Raw genomic sequence first — 18,896 nt, 5'->3', positions numbered from 1 at the left:
GGTTCCTAGAGGTGGGCATGTCTACCCTCGTTAAGCTTCATATAATAGCTATTAGCTAGCTCCCGAGTTGATCTGCCCTACCTCTCTCTCTCCCTCTCTGAAAGGTTGCTATCAAGCTCACCAACTGCACCCACGTGAAGTGTCTTTAATAATGAGTTGTGCCTAATCAGTATATATCTCCACACTTTAACAGCTCTAATGCCTACCCATGACCTCTTTTTCGTATGCCTTCACTCCCAATACAATCACAGTACTACCTCTGATCTCCAAGCTACCTGCAGTAAGCTTGCTGCACCACACTTCACTTTTTGCAATAAAAGTTCAAGCCGAAAGGAAAGTTTTTGTCATCAGCAAAACCCTATTTCCGAATCGAATCTCTCTTGATTTTCTTCCCTAGTGTTGTATACTTCCAAAAGGCAAAAACAGTGTTCTTCAATCTTCAACATCATCACCCACTTCCGATCCTTAGGTTCTGTAGCAAATCCAGTATTTTTTTTTTGTAGGTACTTTATAATATTAACCCTATTTCATCCTCTGCCCTAGCATTTCAGTTATAGCTAGGCAAATTGACCGTTTGTTCCTCATCTAGTGTTTTGTTTATTTTGCTCAAGCACTAATTGAATCTCGTTCTCAATTACACATCACCAATCTCCAAAACCTAATTAGACATATCCTAGAGGCCATGTTTCCTCGTAGCAGCAGCGATCAGGGCCCTTTTATATACACAAGCCCGTCCATTTTGGAGAAGCCCTTCGCGAATGATGAAAAGACTAGCTCAGGACAGGATCAAGAGCATCCCTCGTCTTATTCACACTTGTCCGCACCTTTTTTTGAGGATGATGAACTATTTTTTAGTCACTTTCTTTCACAACAGAAGCTCTTTGTTTGTAGCAATTCTCAAGCTGAGATTGAAAATAGTGTTGCGGCTACAGACAAGGCAACGGATAACCGAAAGGAGGCGTGTAGCAACACTGTGGCCGAGCAGATTCCTTCGAAAAGAAAATTTCCAAACAAGAAAAGTATTGGTGATGCAAAACCGACGGGTCCCAGGAAGAGAACAGGGAAGAAGGACAGGCACAGCAAGATCTGTACAGCTCAAGGACCTAGAGACCGTAGAATGAGGTTGTCCCTTCAGATTGCGCGCAAGTTCTTTGATCTTCAAGACATGTTAGGCTTTGACAAAGCTAGCAAAACCATTGAGTGGCTATTTTCAAAGTCGAGGACGGCAATCACTGAACTAACAGAGAGCATCTCACACGTGAAGCAAACTTGCAGTGACGGTGCCAAGAGTGTATCAGTTACATCCGATAGTGAAGTGGTTTCAGAAAATGTGGAGATTGCGAGTGATGGAGACCAAAGGGGTTTTTGTGCCGATGTGGAATCTTTCAACCGCGTGGCCACAGAGAAAACAAACAGAAAATTACATATAGTTGCAAGGGATTCCAGGAACAAGGCAAGAGCAAGAGCAAGGGAGAGAACAAGGAAAAAAATGATGATCAGGGGCCATGAGGTATCAACAGAAATATCTGTAGGTCCAAACCCTAATAATAGCAATTTGGTACGGTTATGTTCTTCTAGCCCCCAGCTTGAAACTGGTAATCAGGAATCATATTTCCCCAGCCAAAACATGAAATCTTCTCCAAAAATTGTAGCTGAAGTTGAAGAACGTTGCAGTCACTTGCTCGGACATCAAATCGATTCTGTATGCATTAATGAGAATTTTCTGGGCATTGTTGGTGCACCAACATCATCTAATTTGGTTTTGAATGATTCACGCAATGATCTGGCAGCCTCGAGTGGGGGGAATACCGAGGAAGATTTTCCCGGATTTCCTGTAAATCTTAGCAGCAACAGCAACAACAATGCTAATATGCAGTCTTTTTGCTGCACGACGAGTACAAACACGAAGTCATCCACTGGAAATGTCCAATTGAGAATCCCTAGTGCCATGGGTACCTCAAAATCCCATGAATTGAAGCATACTTCGATTTTCATGACCACCTACAATACCCAAGAGCAGATCATGCTTAATTCAATTTTCAGGAGCAGTACCCCAAACATCCAAGATCAAAACCGTAGTTCCATTTTCTTTACCTCTTTGAACACTCAACGGGAAAACCCTAGTACAAACTTTTTGGCGACCTCAATTAATAATTGTTTGCAGTCTCATTTTCTCGGGAACGAGTTCTCTTGATTTCCTTCAATGGGTGACAAGAATTGCGGTTTATCCTGATCATGAGGTGCTGCTATATTTCAGAGCATGAAGAAAACACAATTAAAGGTGTGTACCAACTACTGCTATATATATATATACAGATCATATGTTCTATTGAATTGTTTGAATTCGATCAGTACTGGTGAATTAACTATGTATGAAATTGAGTTGGGAGTTACATCATGTCAAACATCACTGTATTCATGAATTGTACGTCTCGACATTTGATCATTTTAATCTTTGATCAATATGAAATATATAATTAATGTTGTGATGACAGCTTATTTTATTCCATATTAACCTGAATCAAATGTGATAACATGAATTTAGGCCAGGTAATTTTATATATTATCTCTCGTTCTTTGTAAACAGTATTAATCCACGCGGGCCTGGCTAGAAGTTAATTTGTTAAAATTAAGTACTGAATAAAGAACCTAGTTTTTCCATCTTAGCTACGTATCAATTATTAGTACTTTTCAAAGCATTTATTTTAATTACATCTCCTTCTAAATATTTCTTAATAATTAGTACTATATTTAAATATCTTGATCTTTGTTCTTTCATTACATGACAATCGTACTTACTTTTTAAAATTTGTCTTTTCCTAATTAGTAGTACTACTAGTACTAGTAGTACGTAATTATTTCACAAATTCATCTGTTGACGATCTGATCAATATAAATCATATTTTGGAATTTATTCAATTTTCTTAATGGTCATATTTAGTACTATCTATCTTTTCTGATCAATGATACATTTTTCAAAAAAATATTATTTTCCCAAGGATATATTATTAAAAAAAAGTCATATTTCTTTTCCCCAAAATGTCGTACGTATATATACTTGTAGTATATAAATCTAGTCTTTGCCTTTCGTATAAGGGAAATTAGTGATCAGACACACACACACACACACGTATATATATATAGGAACTAGCTAGCTTAGATATAGGAAACAGGGTTCCCAATTTGCTGTTGCATTGGGAGCGATCATGTAGTGCTGCAATGTATATTTGTTAATGCTCGATCTAGCCCGAGTTAGGGAAACTAAAGATGGAGAGATCTTCAACTAGGCTATATATATATATATATTACGTAGTACGTGAGTCTTTGATAAAATTAAGAGGCTTTCCAATGGCAACAATGACTGGTATATATCGAAAAGAGATCAAGTGTTTTTTTTTTTCTGAGTTATCGGCTATGGAGGATCATGTACCTTTGATCTCTGCTGTGGCGAGTTGATAGCAAATTTGCGTGATGATCAGTGTCGACCGAGAGACTGAGTGTAGAAAAAGCTTCTCCAATATGCAGCTGTAGTACTTCATACCTGTCGAGAAGTAGCTAAGAAGTGCAACACCTTGTACAAGATTATTAATTAATTCCCTTTGATTAAGAGGAAAACAAATATAATAATGGTGCTGATGATCAGTATGATTTGGTCTTGCCGGCATGCATGCACCAAACGATCGAGGTGGGCATGCATAATTTATTAATTGTTGATGTTCTTTGGATCACTTCGCTGATATCCATGTAATATAGCCAGTACTGCATGTAAACTTTACACCTCAAATCTCGTAGTATTATTTTCTAAAAATGTACATGGAATAAATGTACAATCATGGATTACTTTCAATAAACTCTTTAAAAATTAAGAAAAACGATTGAAAAGTTAACATTGGATGATCATCACCCTAAGGCTCGATTGTTGGTTTGACCATATATTTTGTGCTTTTAATGTGGATCTCCCCAATATGCATAGGGTTGGTCGGAAGGGGCTGGAAATCACGAGAATTACTCATCTCTAGCTAGCTGTCACCAACCACTACTACTCGATCGTTCTTTCTCTTTTTAGAATCCTTCTGTTAATTTTACCGTTCATTGGAATTAATGTTGCTTTAGATGAATGTGTACGTACGTGTAATCATGAGGTGTTGATTGCCCATTTACCAACCAGCTCTGAGTTTAGTCATGTCCGAACGCCATTTGCACGCAATCCATGCATTTAGGAGATTTTTGTTTTTTATATAATATCTAGGCCAATGAGCTACTGCATGCATGAGGGTTTTTCACACCCTACATTCATAGCTTTTTGTAAGAATTTAGGTTGATTGATCACTCCCTACATTTATAGTTTTTTTATAAAATATGGGAAGATTTTTCATAGGATATGAAAGTGCTTTAATTTTCATAGAGTGTGAAGTGTAAGAGTGGTAAATAATAGCTAGCTAACTAGAAAACTTTTTTAATTTAATTTGTATGATAAGCGCGCATCAAATATTATTTATATGCTTGCCTTTAACAAGAATTAAATTACGGCCAGAAGAGACAGAGAAAAGGAAATCCTGCGTACAGTTTTCTGAAGTGTAAATTAAAAAAAGCCCCTAGCATCCATTCAACAAAACATGACTGAAATCTCAACTAGAAACCTAAATTCGGTGCTGAAATTGTGAAAATTCATGATTCTCACTTAAGTACTTCACCTGTACATGCCTCCGCAATGTAATACAGCACCCTGTGACCATGATCATGAAGACTTATATACATCCCCCAGCAAGTAAGCCATATGCAGCAGCGCTGCATTAAATTTCCTTCTCTTGGATTCTAACGCCAAATGTCTCTTTGTGCACATGGAAGATCCACATGAACTAGAGAAGATTGAAGCTGCATTGATCAATGCTCGCTTATCCTTCCTAGCTACTTTTGTCAAACATGGAAGAAAACTTCACATGGGCTGGACTGGAAGCACCTTCTTCAGATGGTGGAAGCAGTCGTATGCCAAGGCCCCTCTAGCTTTTCCTTGGAATAGCCTAGCTCTTCTTCAGGGACTCTCTTCTTTTGATTCTGAGAAAATCAGATAGTGAGGGAACAACTTTATCCGATCCGCATGAAGATGAAGCGCTAATATAGGCTCAGTAAGATATCCTAAGTTGTGCCCGAAGAGCCTCGTTGAGGGCGTAGTCATCTGAATGCCTGGCATCAAATACTCGCTGGAGGCGGACTAGCACTGGCTCAGCTTCTTTCTCCTTTTGCAAATCTTCTTCCTGATGTTCAAGACGATAAAATGGATCTGATAGTTTACCCCCGTTCTGGCAAAAGGAAAACTGTGTTAAGATTTTGCTTAAAAACATCACAACATAATAATTGGGGCCTAACTATCACATGTAAAATAACTAATCCCTTGTCTTTGCATCAACATTTTAAAAGCTGTTTATTGGCCACCAAGGAAAATACGGGTGCATCTCAAAAGATTTATAAAATGCAATTGACTCGATCACTTTAATTTCCACCTGACAATCTCCCCAAAAAAAAAAAAAAAACCCAAAATAAAGAGTTAAAAAAAAAGTCCAAACCAACCTTCATCTGCAGGGAGTGCAAAGGTCACTGCATCTTCGATGTCAAACTCCTCGGTCTTTCGCTGGGCCCCACTGATAATCACATACACAACTTTTGGATCTGTCTGAATAACAATCTCATGTCTACATGTAGCATGCAGACCTCAATGTAGAGCTCCATATCTGTAATATTCAATAAGATGTTCACTGTCAATTGAAAATATTGTGGGAGGAAACACCAAAAACTAGAAAAATCTACAATTAATTATCGTCACGATCAGTTCTCACAGTGACCATATGGTAGTGAAAAACCAATTCGCAATCACAAATAAACTCATTCATTGAGATATATATATATATATATATAGAACTCTATTCATAGTCCCCTTTGCATTTGCATATCAGACTGGAGAATTAATCAGAAATCAATTGCAAAAAGATACCTTTGTAGAATAATAATTTCCCACTTGCTTTTTATCCGCATTGAACCTTACACCCTTTGCAATCATAGAATTGCAGCCACCACACCATACATTAAAGGGCATCTCAAAACTGAAAGCAAGGCAAAAACAATTAAGAGTTGGCAATCGAAGAAAGGGAAAAAAATCCATAGAGAAGAAAAAATAAAAAATTGAGTGTTCCAAAAGAAGTGGAAAAGGGGAAAATACAGATCTAGAGAAAAGCCCGATTGGATACAGAAAGGCATAAGTCTAGAAAGGCCTGCAAAGAAATAAGGTGGCAGGGGAAACTTTTGTTGTCAACCTCTAGCTTCATTCAGAGGTTAAAACTAAAAAAGACCAGCAAAGAGAAGTGGTTGGCAAGCAAGACCCTAGTAGCCGAAGCAATTGTGCAGTAGCAAATGTGCTGGGCACTAGGAAGTTCTCCTTTTCCATTATTATACAAAATTTACAAGGCATACAATCAGAGACTTAAAAGAATGTATGTGATGATGCATTACCTTATAATCAATATGCCTTAGATGATGCATTACCTTATAATCAATATGCCTTAGTCTATTTTCCTCGCCCTCTCTCTCAAAGCATGTTGACCATGAAACTTGTTCGAGGAACACTGAAAGAAGAGGAGTTGTGAGAATTTAAAGTGCAGATGCATCATCATAAGCTATTCCAAGTATATCGTACAACATTGAAGTATACCTGGCTTGGGGTCCATTCTGGAGGATAGTAAAATTTATCTGCTCCAGCAGCTGCAAGTGAAGACTGTGGAAATCCAATCAAAGTAACTTTAGCTCATTCAATGACTATATAAGGGATGCTTTGGAGAAAACAGACTTAAGAAACAACAAAGGATCATTTGAAGTCCAATGAATTAATAATGAATAATTTCTAATATTGCATTTCCAGTTCGTACGGGGATTATAAGATCTCAGAGCTTCGTTCAAAGCAACAAAGAGGAACTGCAAAAACTCTACAAGATGCCACTAATTCAAATATCTTTTTAGGTATATTGCATCATTGTAAGATAATTCTCAACAATAATTCCCAAATGAACCTGATGCCGAAACTATGAAATAGTTGAATTATGATAATGATTTCAATTAACCCCAATCACGTGCCGCTGATATTTAAAGGATAAAAAAAACTGAGCGCCCCAAAACCATAACCCCAAGTGAAATCATTATCATAATCCTAACAAAATTCTCTGACTATCTTCAGTAGCAAGCAACGAAATTTGAATCACAGCTACAATAGCGATTCCTCAGAGATTCTTCCCCCCCGCCATCCGAAATCTAATTAATTCGGATCATACCGGCTAGTCCTTTTTTTTCTTTAGAGAAAAACCATAAAAGCCATCAAATCGTTAAGTTAAATAACAAATAATATTAAAAAGCTAAAAGAACCCGACCAAAGAAATTTTAAAGCAAAGGCTAAAGGAAACACGTCTGAATATTTCGACGTCCAGGGGGGCATTGGATATAAATAAAAACCCTAACAAATATAGTGATAAGAAAACTTATAAGAAACACTAATTGCAGAAGAAAAACCGAGTAAACTCAAACAATAAACCTAGATTATATTAGTCGTAATAAAATTAGAGAGGGATTTTTCGTACCATCTTCTTGATCTTCTTCTTCCTTTCTTTCTTCTTCGAATTGGAATTCGGAATGAAAAATCGGATCGGAAAGAGAGAGGATTTGATTTGACTGTACAATGGAACGGTGTCGTATAACTTTGTCTAAAATTTTTATCCCGGGGCCTACCCGGTAGGCCCTACCGTTCCGTGTCGGCCGAGAGGCAGAGCAAGTGTCATTGGGTCGGATCGAGTGGGAAATACGAAAAGCCCATCTACTGATAAGAGGTCCACTTTATTTAGGCTATGTTGGAGCCCTCACCACCTTATTTGAAGTCGTTACAATTTAATAATTTCTAAAGTCAACGTAATGGGTAATCTTATATTTCTAATATTATTTAGAAGGAAAATTATATATATCATATTATTATATTACTTTTATCTGATTCTATAAGATGTAATATATTTATCACCATTAAATTATTTTTACATAGAAGAATTATTTTTATATAATGGAATGAAAGTGAGATAAAAGTATTATATATAACATTAATCTATTTGAAAATTTATAATCATCAATTCCTCTCTAAATTCACCTTAATGCTAAACAAAATAAAATTGATGATCATTCAATGTAATAAAAGATCGATTACACATGTAAATACTTAGAAATCATGTATAAATCCTAATCATCTTATAGCATGTCCTTTGTTTTGTGTGTGTGTGTATATGTATATATATACATATGTATATATACATATACACACACTAGGTCAGGATCAACGTGCAAAAATAATATGTTTTTACAAAGAAATTGATTAATGAATAATTTAATACATAGGAAAAAAAAACAAAATTTAGCAAATAGTTTTGGATAATGATAACTTAGTGAAGTATAATAATTACATGTTTGATAGATTAGAAACCAAAAATATTAGTTATATGATTCTAGATAATATCACCATGGTAGAAATTATCAATACAGATTACAGATTGAGACATTGATAGCATATGCTTAAGAACAAAAATTGTTAATCACCAATTTCTACTATTCCTTGATCTTACTAAACACAACTATATCCAATCCATGAATACAACTGCTGACAAACTTTATTCTAGGCAGCTATAATTAAAGAAAGAGGTTTAAATCCATATAGAAGAATTTATCAATTCACTCCCAAATTACTCAAAGATTATTATCATTAAAATATAAACAACAGCCAAAAAACCAGCAAAAGTTATACAGAATATACTAAAAAAAAGGCCAATGAACATAGTTTGAACTATCTCATTTGAATCTAACATAATAAGCATAAGGGAGTAGCAATCTCTGCTATCAAAGTAGCCCATACAGATTTCTAAACCACATTACTCAGTAAATCCTTATTGTTCACCAGAAAAATTTTCTTGACGTTAACAGGATCTAGAACAGTCATCAGAGGTTTATTTGAAAACTCTTTAAATAAGTTTAAACAAACCATAGATTGAAGCAAATTTGGGAAATAAAGCATGTTTGTTGGGAATTCAAACTACAATTTCTTGCTTAAACACCAAAATATGATGGAACTGTTTTCTTCATCATTCAGATGGTGGTTACAAAATTTTGGGGGTTATACATATAGAGATCATGTGGTGTCTTCATCCAAGGCATTTATCGAATGGACATTGAAATGTTTGTGGCACTGTTTCTAGAGTTGATCTACCTCTACGCCTAGTTGTATGACCCTTTTTTTTTTTTTTTTTTGTGAACACAATGTTGCAATGTTTTGGACATATATATGGTAGATGTTCCTATATCAAATGAATTTGGAGTTCAAGGATGGTTATTAAAAATTTAAGAGCATATAAATATAGGAAATATAAAGTATGGTGAACAAATATAAATGCAGCAGTTGGTTGTTATGAATCTCACCACCCAATACATAAAAAGGAGCAATTTATAATCAGAAACATGAATGGAGTGAATTTCATGATGTCAGTGGCCTATGATTATCCATGATTTCTCCTTACTGTTTAAATAAGCTTCCTCACATTAAAAAAAACATAAAAGATGCACACCACAAACAATTTTTTACACTTGTGTTTGGCTTAATGATCATGAAGCAGTGTTGTTAGAGTATTCACAATAGTTCATTTCTCTTATCATTTAAAATACATCACCAAATTTTACTTTTTTTATTTTACATACTGACTTTTACAATACATCATGCATCAACTTATCTATTTTTTCTTCATATTATTTAAATAATATTTTTTTATTCTTTTTAAACATTTCATTTCTACCAATAAATTTGTAATATCCATATATTTTTTTATATTTACAATATATTATTATATACAATATAATATAATTCAGTCTTATACACCCAAAATAAAAATACATAAGCCAAATAAAAATTAAAAATAAAATCAAAATATGAAAAAATTGGATAAATAATATTTCCAAGATATTTTTTAGAAAAAAATAAAATAGAGGTGTTTTAAATAATGAACAATAAAAAGAATTTGTATTGAAATGTAAAAGTAAAAGGAAATGAGGGAGTAAATGAAGTATAAATAATAAAAAAATTGTTTGAATGATGAACGGTACTCGCTACTTGTAGCGAGTTACTGTAGCAATTTGTATTTTACATGTTCTTTTACATAATCGGATGGAACTTATTTTATGAACAATTCTTTAAATAATTTATATTTTTTATATTATACATAAGCCATTAAGAATGCTCTTACATGCATCAAAGCTTATAAAGAATTATGAATACCGGCTGCATCAAACAAATGGATTGGATCGAAAACATGCATCAAATAAATAGAACCTAAAAATAGAAAATAATATGAAGTTTCTAATGGTTCTGAAAATAAGATTAGCAATTTTCATTTTGTATGTTCAGCTGAGAAATAATTGGGGGCAATGAATGGAAGTTGAAGATTTTGCAAAGTGCGTATAAACCAAAATATAAATTGAAATATTTATGTACTTTTATCCAAGTTTTGATATATAGAAACATGAACAGAAATTAAAGAAAATGATCTTCTGTTATATTATAGGGAGAGAGTTGGAATATGTGAAGCTATGAAGGCTTTTTGAGATGACTAATAAATAATCATTCAAATTTTAATTATTAAGATAATCCAAAAATCAAAAATCAAAAAATAGAAAAGTGATATATTCTACAACAGTTAACTTAATAACCAGGATTTTCTAACATACATAACGATTTGATTTTGGCCAAGTTTCAACATGAACCACATTCAATGAATAACAAATATATATTTTTTGTGTTTATTGGAGAACATGTGTTATGATTTAGTTGGTCTAATTCCAAGGCAAGTTACTTTTAGAAGGCTATGAGTGGAGTTGAATTTTTTTAAAATTCTATAGGCTTTAAAATAAATAAATAGACATGATATAAATCACCAATTAAATAGAAAAATGGATAATGAAAATTAGGAACACACCACCAATAAGCATAAAAAATTATTTTCTGACCCTTTTAGTAGCATTATAGTTGACACCAATAAGGTGTCAATACTTTCTTTCTTTTTTTTTTTAGCTTGGCAAAAATTAATCTACTTAAGCTTAGTTGACATCAGTTAATGAAATGATATATAAACATATGCCATATTCATCAATGCACTGACACTAAACACAATATTATAGTAGCAACCTCAGCTCACATATACGGATAGATTGTGTTTACTATACAAGATTAAAAGAAACGAGGATTATTTTAATAGAATATTTAAATATATAGTATAAGATGATAGGCAGGTGTACGTGATCGAAGAACTGGAGTGGTACTTATTGAAAAAGAAAAGAATTCATGATCTTTACCAAAAGGGATTAAGATCCTCCAGACTTCCAACTAGTCTATCTCTCAGGTGGATTTCTTTAAATCCCTACCATTGTTCTCAAATTCAAGCTGGGTAGGGATCATTAAAGTTTATCCTAGAGAATTTAGAGGATCCAGATCCTACCAAAAAGCAAGGAGCTTCCAAATCACCCACCTTTACTGGATTGTCTTACCCAATACCCAGTACTATGCATTATAAACTCTTGCAATTACCATGTTACGTAACAGACATCAAAACCACTAAAAAAGGATGAAGCCTCAAGTTGCTAGTTTGTACATGTCTGTGTTCAGATCAATATATATAACAAGCAACACAAATAAATGCATGCTTACCGTATGCTGAATATGAAGACAACACTAGTAGTATGATGTAAGCTGAAGCTCTCTTGATTGAATACCAAAAGGGAGCAGTACTCTTGGAAGCTTTATAAGGCATATGATAACGACAAGTGTAAGGCTTGAAAGGTTTTGTTTCCCCCCTGCAATCAAAGTCTAGAAACTTAGAAAATTATATCCATAAATGCAAAAATTGTGAGTCAAAATCATTTCAAAGAAGAGTAGAACTGTAAAAGAAAAGTAACGTTAATGGCAGCCTGGTGAACGACATATTATGTCATCTTTGCCATGTTAAGACCTCTTATGTTTTCTTGAATTTCAGACAAAACTAGTCATTCGTATATGTGAGACTCTGTGACACAGCCTAGCTGCACAAAGGAGTATTATTGTATACGACGCACAATTCAAAGGGAAATTGTCTTCTTTTTTCAGGTAAGTAAAGGGGGAGTTTTGCCATAAGAAGTATTTGCATTATCAGAATCCAAAGGGAATAGTGAAGGTAATCGCAGCTTAGTGTTATCTTGTAAAGCATTATGACGTAGTACGTATGGCCTGCCAAGGCATTGAGAAGTAGCCCTTGGATGCACATGAGAAAAGAACTCAACTTTACCTCAATAGGGAGGAATAAACTGCTACTATAAATTATAACCACAAGACAAAAAGTAGTCCCTCATGTGAAAGCAGAAGTCAGTACTTTGAATTATAGAAGACATGATATTATGTTTAATAATAGACATAATTTCCTACCAAACAAGAAAACGTTCCAAGAGATTCTTACGATTTCAGGGGCGAAATCTAACTCGTGATTCCCTGCAGTCCATATCCATGGTTGATATGTTAGAATATTTTAAATATGGGCTTCATTTGATTGCACTTTTATAAAACGGGTTAGACATAGCTCACAATGATATTTTGTTTTAACCCACTAAGTTGAGTGATCATTTGGGGTTTGTTGCACCTTAGTAATATAGGATTATATCCTATTTATATTGTGGTATAATTACGTATGTAGGCCTGGAAAACCAAGGGTCTTGATTATGGAATTTGTATAGACCCATATTGATTTGAGTCCTTAATGGGTGGACTCCATTAGTTTTCTTTTATAAGAGGCTAGGTCCCTCCTCCTCTCCATATGTCCATTGGCTTGCCCCATTGATAGCTGATATTTTGTGAGGAGCAAGGAGGAGAAGATCTGTCTATATGCATTCTGGAAACATGGCTTCCGCAGGTATATTTTCACCTTTTTCGTTTTTCAATATTGCTATTTTAGATTCTGATTTCTAGCATGTATTTTCGTGTATTTTTACATTTGGTATCAGAGCCACCATGCTAGGATTAGAATCTTGCGATGATGCAATTTTTGGTGTTCTATTTTCGGTTTTATTTTATTTATGCAAATCGATCGCTCAAAATGAAATGTGTAGGATTTATTTGCTGTAAATCTTCAATCTGGTTGGGTTTCTTTTTTCTTTTCATTGTTTCCGCAACTTTACTGTTATGGTTTCACAATTTACATTTTTGTTTTAATTTTCGGAACCATTTTTGGGCAAGAAAATCGTATTACACAATCGATTGATCAAACTCATATCAAGATCAGTTTTTGGAATGATATTTACTTGTTTTAGATGTGTTTAATCGATAATGTGTTTCGGTTTTGAGTTTTTACAAAACTAGGGTTAATACCCATTTCGAAATTTGTCTAATCTTCCTTAAATATTGATACCCATTGTTTTAAAACACCATATATGTGTTTTTCGGGCACTATATATTGTTTCCCCTAAATTAATTTTAGTTTTTGATCCAAGAATTGCAAGAAATTAAGAAAAATCCGTTTAAAACCCGTTGACCCGGTTTCTCAGACCCGCGACCCGCTTGCTGACCCGGCTGGAGGTTGAAGATGAATTCACCTCCAGCCAGATCGTTGCCCACGCGCATCAGGTGGCGCGTGCGGCGCGTGCGGCACATTAAAAACTGTTTTTTCTGGTTTTCTTTTTCCAGCATTTATGTACTCGCCCTATTAAATCTATATATATTTTTTGAAAAATTTTTGTAACAACATAAGACACTGTTTTATATTTTTGAATGTTATTTACACATTTTTCTGTGGGCTACAGTGTACCGAATATTATAATATTTTTTGTGGTGAATAGTCAGTATCTTATATGATCTTTGCATATGTGTACTCTCTCTCTTAACATGTTTTGGATGCATGTTAATTTTGTGACTTGTTTTAAGTATTTTATATATATGCATTCCAAATTCATATTTAATTTTAGACATATTTGTTGTCTTATATGTTTGATCTATTCACACTGTTTTAGTATCACAATCACATTTAAATTTTATTTGTGATTGTATCAAGTTGATGATTATTATTATCATTTTGTGATTGTAATTTATGGGCATTTAGATTATCCTTATTATTCCTTTAAATAAAATTTTTGAAATATTTGTGGGTGGTAGCCGCCAAAGTGGCACACTCATTGATATTTAAAAAAAAAAAAAAGGATATCTTTGTTTTCTAATTTATTGCACATAATATCTTGCCCAAAGGTGTTATTGTGTGTGACATTTTAGAAAATTGTGTGAATTAATTAATGAGATTACATTAGTCTAGAAATTTCCTTCTGCCTAAAGGTGATGGTATTTTGAAACTGATGTGATTTTATTAATTAGTTTTGTGATATGTTTTAAGAGTACCTTATAGCATGTTGTTTAGTTAGCCCAAAGGTGACTTTACAATGATGCACCAAGGCTCTTATTGTAATGAAGCTCATATGGTTCCGAGCTTAATTATATATTGTCTAATTAATAGCTCATATTAATTAGAAAGATTTGATATCATCTATTAACTGCATGCTATATGTTTGGATGATAATTAAATAAAATGTACTATTTCATGTTTCCACAGTTTTAAGTGCCTCCTCTATTTCAAGTCAATTATCTGCTATTGAAACTTTGACTGGGAATAATTATGTGAGATGGAAACGAGACGTAGAAATTGCTCTTGGTCTTTTGGGATTGGATTTTGTCCTAGAAGACCAACCTTCAAAACCTACTGATAAGAGTACTACCGAATATGTGGCTGAATATCAAGAGTGGGATAGGGCAAACAGACTTTGTCTTAAGATTATCAAGCGTTCTATATCAGATTCTATTATGGGAGCTATTCCAGACAGTGATAATGCTAAGCAATTTTTGGGTGCCATAGGACAAATGTTTGTTAAATCCGATAAAGCTGAAACTGGAGACTTGATGGATAGACTGATGAGTATGAAATATGATGGTTCTAGTGGAGTTAGAGAGTATATTATGAAAATGATACATATATCCTCTAAGCTAGAAGCCCTCAAAATTCCCATTGCTGAGCCTTTTCTGGTTTATCATGTTCTTAATAGTCTTCCTAGCCAGTTTAATCAGCTAAAGGTAGCTTACAATGCTCAGCGAGATAAATGGGATTTAAATGATTTGATAGTAGTATGTGCCCAAGAGGAGTGTAGGATGCGTCGTGAGACCGTTGAAACTGTGCAATTAGCTTTTCAACCACAACAGAACAAGGGGTCCTTTCATAATCATAAGTCTAAGTTCCACAAGGGAAATAAGTCACACCGAAATCAGCACAGTAAAAGGTTTGAAGGTCAGACTTCTGGTGGTCCTAAAGAAACTGTGAAGAAAAATGATCAGTGCAAGTTTTGTAAGAAGAAGGGTCATTGGCAAAAGGATTGTTTTAAGTTTAAAATTTGGTTGGAGAAGAAGAAGAAGAACTCGACAGGTATCCCATTGGCCTTAGTTTGTTTTGAGTCTTCTTTAGTAGATGTGCCTTTAAATTCTTGGTGGATAGACTCAGGTGCAAGTATTCATATTGCGAATTCCTTGCAGGGGTTCATAAGCAAACGGAGGCCAAGTGAGAATGAAGTAAACTTATGCGTTGGGAATGGAGTTCAAGTGAAGGTCGAGTTTATAGGAGTAATAAAGTTGTCTTTGGAGTCTGGTTTTTCTCTTGTTTTGGAGAACACAGTTTTTGTACCGTCAATGAGACGAAATTTGATTTCTATATCAAAACTTGATGAATCTGGTTTTTCTTTTAAGTTTGGCAATGGAAAAGTTGAATTATTCTATGATTCCCGTTTTGTTGGAAATTGTCTTTTGTGTGATGGTTTATATAGAATGACTTTGGCTTCTTTTGGTGAAGTCTCTTGTGTTACCAATGTAGCGAAGAAAAGGTCTTTAATCCGTGAATCATCTTCTATGTTGTGGCATAAGAGATTAGGACATATTTCAAAGGAAAGAATGGAGAGATTGGTAAAAGTTGAAATACTTCATTCTCTTGATTTTTCAGATTTTAACACATGTGTGGACTGTATAAGAGGAAAGCTGACTAAATCCACAAGAAAGGGTTCTACTAGGAGTGACGGTATTTTGGAATTAATACATACCGACATTAGTGGACCTTTATCTTCTACCATATGTGGGAATAAGTACTTCATAACTTTCATTGATGATTTCTCACGCTATGGATATGTTTACCTGATTAATGATAAATCTCTAGCTCTTGAGAAATTTAAGATATTCAAAATGGAAGTAGAAAATCAATGTGGAAAAAGTATTAAGGTTGTAAGATCTAACCGAGGCGGCGAGTATTATGGGAAGTATGATGAATCTGGTCAAAACATGGGCGATTTTGCAAAATTTTTACAAGGGTGTGGAATAGTGCCTCAATACACCATGCCAGGAACACCCGAGCAGAATGGTGTCTCTGAAAGACGAAATCGGACTCTAAAGGACATGGTTAGGAGTATGATGAGCAGAACAAATTTGCCAGAATATCTATGGGGTGAAGCTTTGAAAACTGCTATGTACATTTTAAACAGGGTTCCCAGTAAAGATGTTTCAAAAACTCCTTTTGAATTGTGGACAGGCCGTAAGCCAAGTTTGGCTCATTTCAGAGTTTGGGGATGTCCAGCTGAGATTAGGATTTATAATCCTCTTGAAAAGAAACTAGACCCAAAATCTACTCCTGGTTATTTCATTGGATACCCAGATAGATCAAAAGGATATAAGTTCTATTGTCCTAATCGTGGCACCAGAATTGTTGAGTCCATTACTGTAAAATTTCTAGAAAATGATGTTGGTGTCAATGGGAGTTCTGTATTGAAGGAGTTATTTGCTGATCCTAATCCAGTTGTTGTTCCAATTCCTGTTATACAGGAAAGAGCTGTTTCTCCGCCAATTGAGATTTTTAGTGAAGAACCTGAACAACAAGAAGAAATTCCAACAATGGTAGAGTCTGTTTCTGAGCCACAAGTCAGAAGATCTCAAAGAGAAAGAAGGTCAGCATTGCCTAATGATTACATTGTCTATTTGTTAGAAAGTGATTTTAATATTGGGCATGTAGTTGATCCTGTTACTTTTAAGCAAGCCTTGACATGTTCTGAGTCAGACAAGTGGTTAAGTGCTATGGAAGATGAAATGAATTCTATGGAAAAGAATAGAGTCTGAGAACTTGTTGAACTTCCTCCAGATGCTAAAGCTATTGACAACAAATGGATTTTCAAAAGTAAATTAGACTCGAAAGGGAATGTTGAACGAAAGAAGGCAAGATTAGTTGCAAAAGGGTTTACTCAGCGGGAAGGCATTGACTATAATGAAACTTTTTCACCAGTTTCGTCTAAAGATTCTTTTAGAATTATCCTGGCACTCGTGGCGCACTATGATTTGGAGCTTCATCTGATGGATGTAAAGACAGCATTTTTGAATGGAGATCTTTATGAAGAAGTTTATATGAGACAACCTGAAGGTTTTGTTGAGAAGGGAAAAGAAAACTTGGTTTGTAAGTTAAATAAATCCTTATATGGCCTGAAGCAAGCGTCTCGACAGTGGTATTTGAAGTTTGATGAGGTTGTAACTTCGCTTGGTTTTGTTGAAAATGCAGTGGATCAGTGTATATATCGCAAGACCAGTGGGAGAAACTTTATTTTTCTTATTCTGTACGTAGATGACATTTTGCTTGCCAGCAGTGACTTGGGACTACTTCATGAAACAAAGAAAATGTTATTTGCTAATTTTGAGATGAAAGATCTGGGAGAAGCTTCTTTTGTGCTTGGCATTGAAATATGTCATGATAGAGCTCGTGGTTTGTTGGGGCTTTCTCAGAAAGCTTATATACGACGTGTACTGCAAAGATTTGAAATGCATAACTGTGCACCTGGTGATGTACCAATCATAAAAGGAGATAAGTTCAACAAAACTCAATGTCCCAAGAATGAACTTGAAAGGGAATCTGTAAAGAACATACCATATGCTAGTGCTGTGGGGAGTTTGATGTATGCTCAAGTTTGCACTAGACCAGATATTGCCTATGCAGTTAGTGTTCTTAGCAGGTTTCAGTCGAATCCAGGGCAAGAGCATTGGAAAGCAGCTAAGAAAGTTATGAGATACTTGAAGAAAACTGAAGGTTACATGCTCACATTCCAGCGTTCAAATCACCTTGAGGTGGTAGGCTACTCAGATTCTGATTTTGCTGGATGTCAAGATGATTTGAAATCGACCTCAGGTTATGTTTTTATGCTAGCTGGGGGTGCTATTTCTTGGAAGAGTGTTAAGCAAACTCTAGTGGCATCTTCTACTATGCAAGCTGAATTTGTGGCGTGTTATGGAGCTACTATCCAAGCTGTTTGGTTAAGAAACTTTATTTCTGAATTAAAGTTGTTGATTCCATCTCGAGGCCAATTACTATTTATTGTGATAATAGTGCAGCGGTATTCTTTTCAAAGAATAATAAAAGTTCTAGTGGATCCAAGCACATTGACATCAAGTATTTGGTGGTCAGAGATAGAGTTAAAGAAGGGCAGACAAAGATAGAGCATGTTAATACAGAGGCGATGATTGCAGATCCTTTGACTAAGGGACTTGCTCCTAAAGTTTTTAAAACACATGTTACTAATATGGGTATTGTGGAAACTTTTGATGTTTTTGGTTAGTGGGAGTTACTTATGTAAAAAGAACTACGTTTTGGCTTGATCCCTTTACAGGGTACGTAGGTAACCCATTTGTTTTAGGGTGCAGCCCCTTTCCAATAATAATAAATCTCCCCTATTCATACACTAAGTTTTTGAGCATGCATTTGGCT

At 34.8% G+C, this 18,896-nt stretch overlaps 1 protein-coding gene and 1 pseudogene across 1 annotated transcript; one reads left to right on the top strand and one right to left on the bottom strand.

Moving 5' to 3' along the window:
- The first annotated feature begins 221 nt into the window (after nucleotides 1-221).
- On the top strand, nucleotides 222-2,423 carry LOC109002586 (transcription factor TCP12-like). The gene has a single exon (XM_018980389.2). The coding sequence runs from the start codon at nucleotides 683-685 to the stop codon at nucleotides 2,192-2,194; it is 1,512 nt and encodes a 503-aa protein (XP_018835934.2). The 5' UTR covers nucleotides 222-682; the 3' UTR covers nucleotides 2,195-2,423.
- Nucleotides 2,424-4,457: 2,034 nt separating this feature from the next.
- Nucleotides 4,458-7,690, bottom strand: LOC109002554 (annotated as a pseudogene).
- Nucleotides 7,691-18,896: the final 11,206 nt, after the last annotated feature.

The sequence above is a fragment of the Juglans regia genome, chromosome 15 (genome assembly GCF_001411555.2).
Source record: "Juglans regia cultivar Chandler chromosome 15, Walnut 2.0, whole genome shotgun sequence".
Classification (NCBI taxonomy): domain Eukaryota; kingdom Viridiplantae; phylum Streptophyta; class Magnoliopsida; order Fagales; family Juglandaceae; genus Juglans; species Juglans regia.
This window is presented reverse-complemented; position numbering and strand designations above follow the sequence as displayed.

Excerpts from the sequence above, each read along its gene's own strand:
- LOC109002586 (XM_018980389.2), top strand. The coding sequence starts at position 683 with ATGTTTCCTCGTAGCAGCAGCGATCAGGGCCCTTTTATATACACAAGC.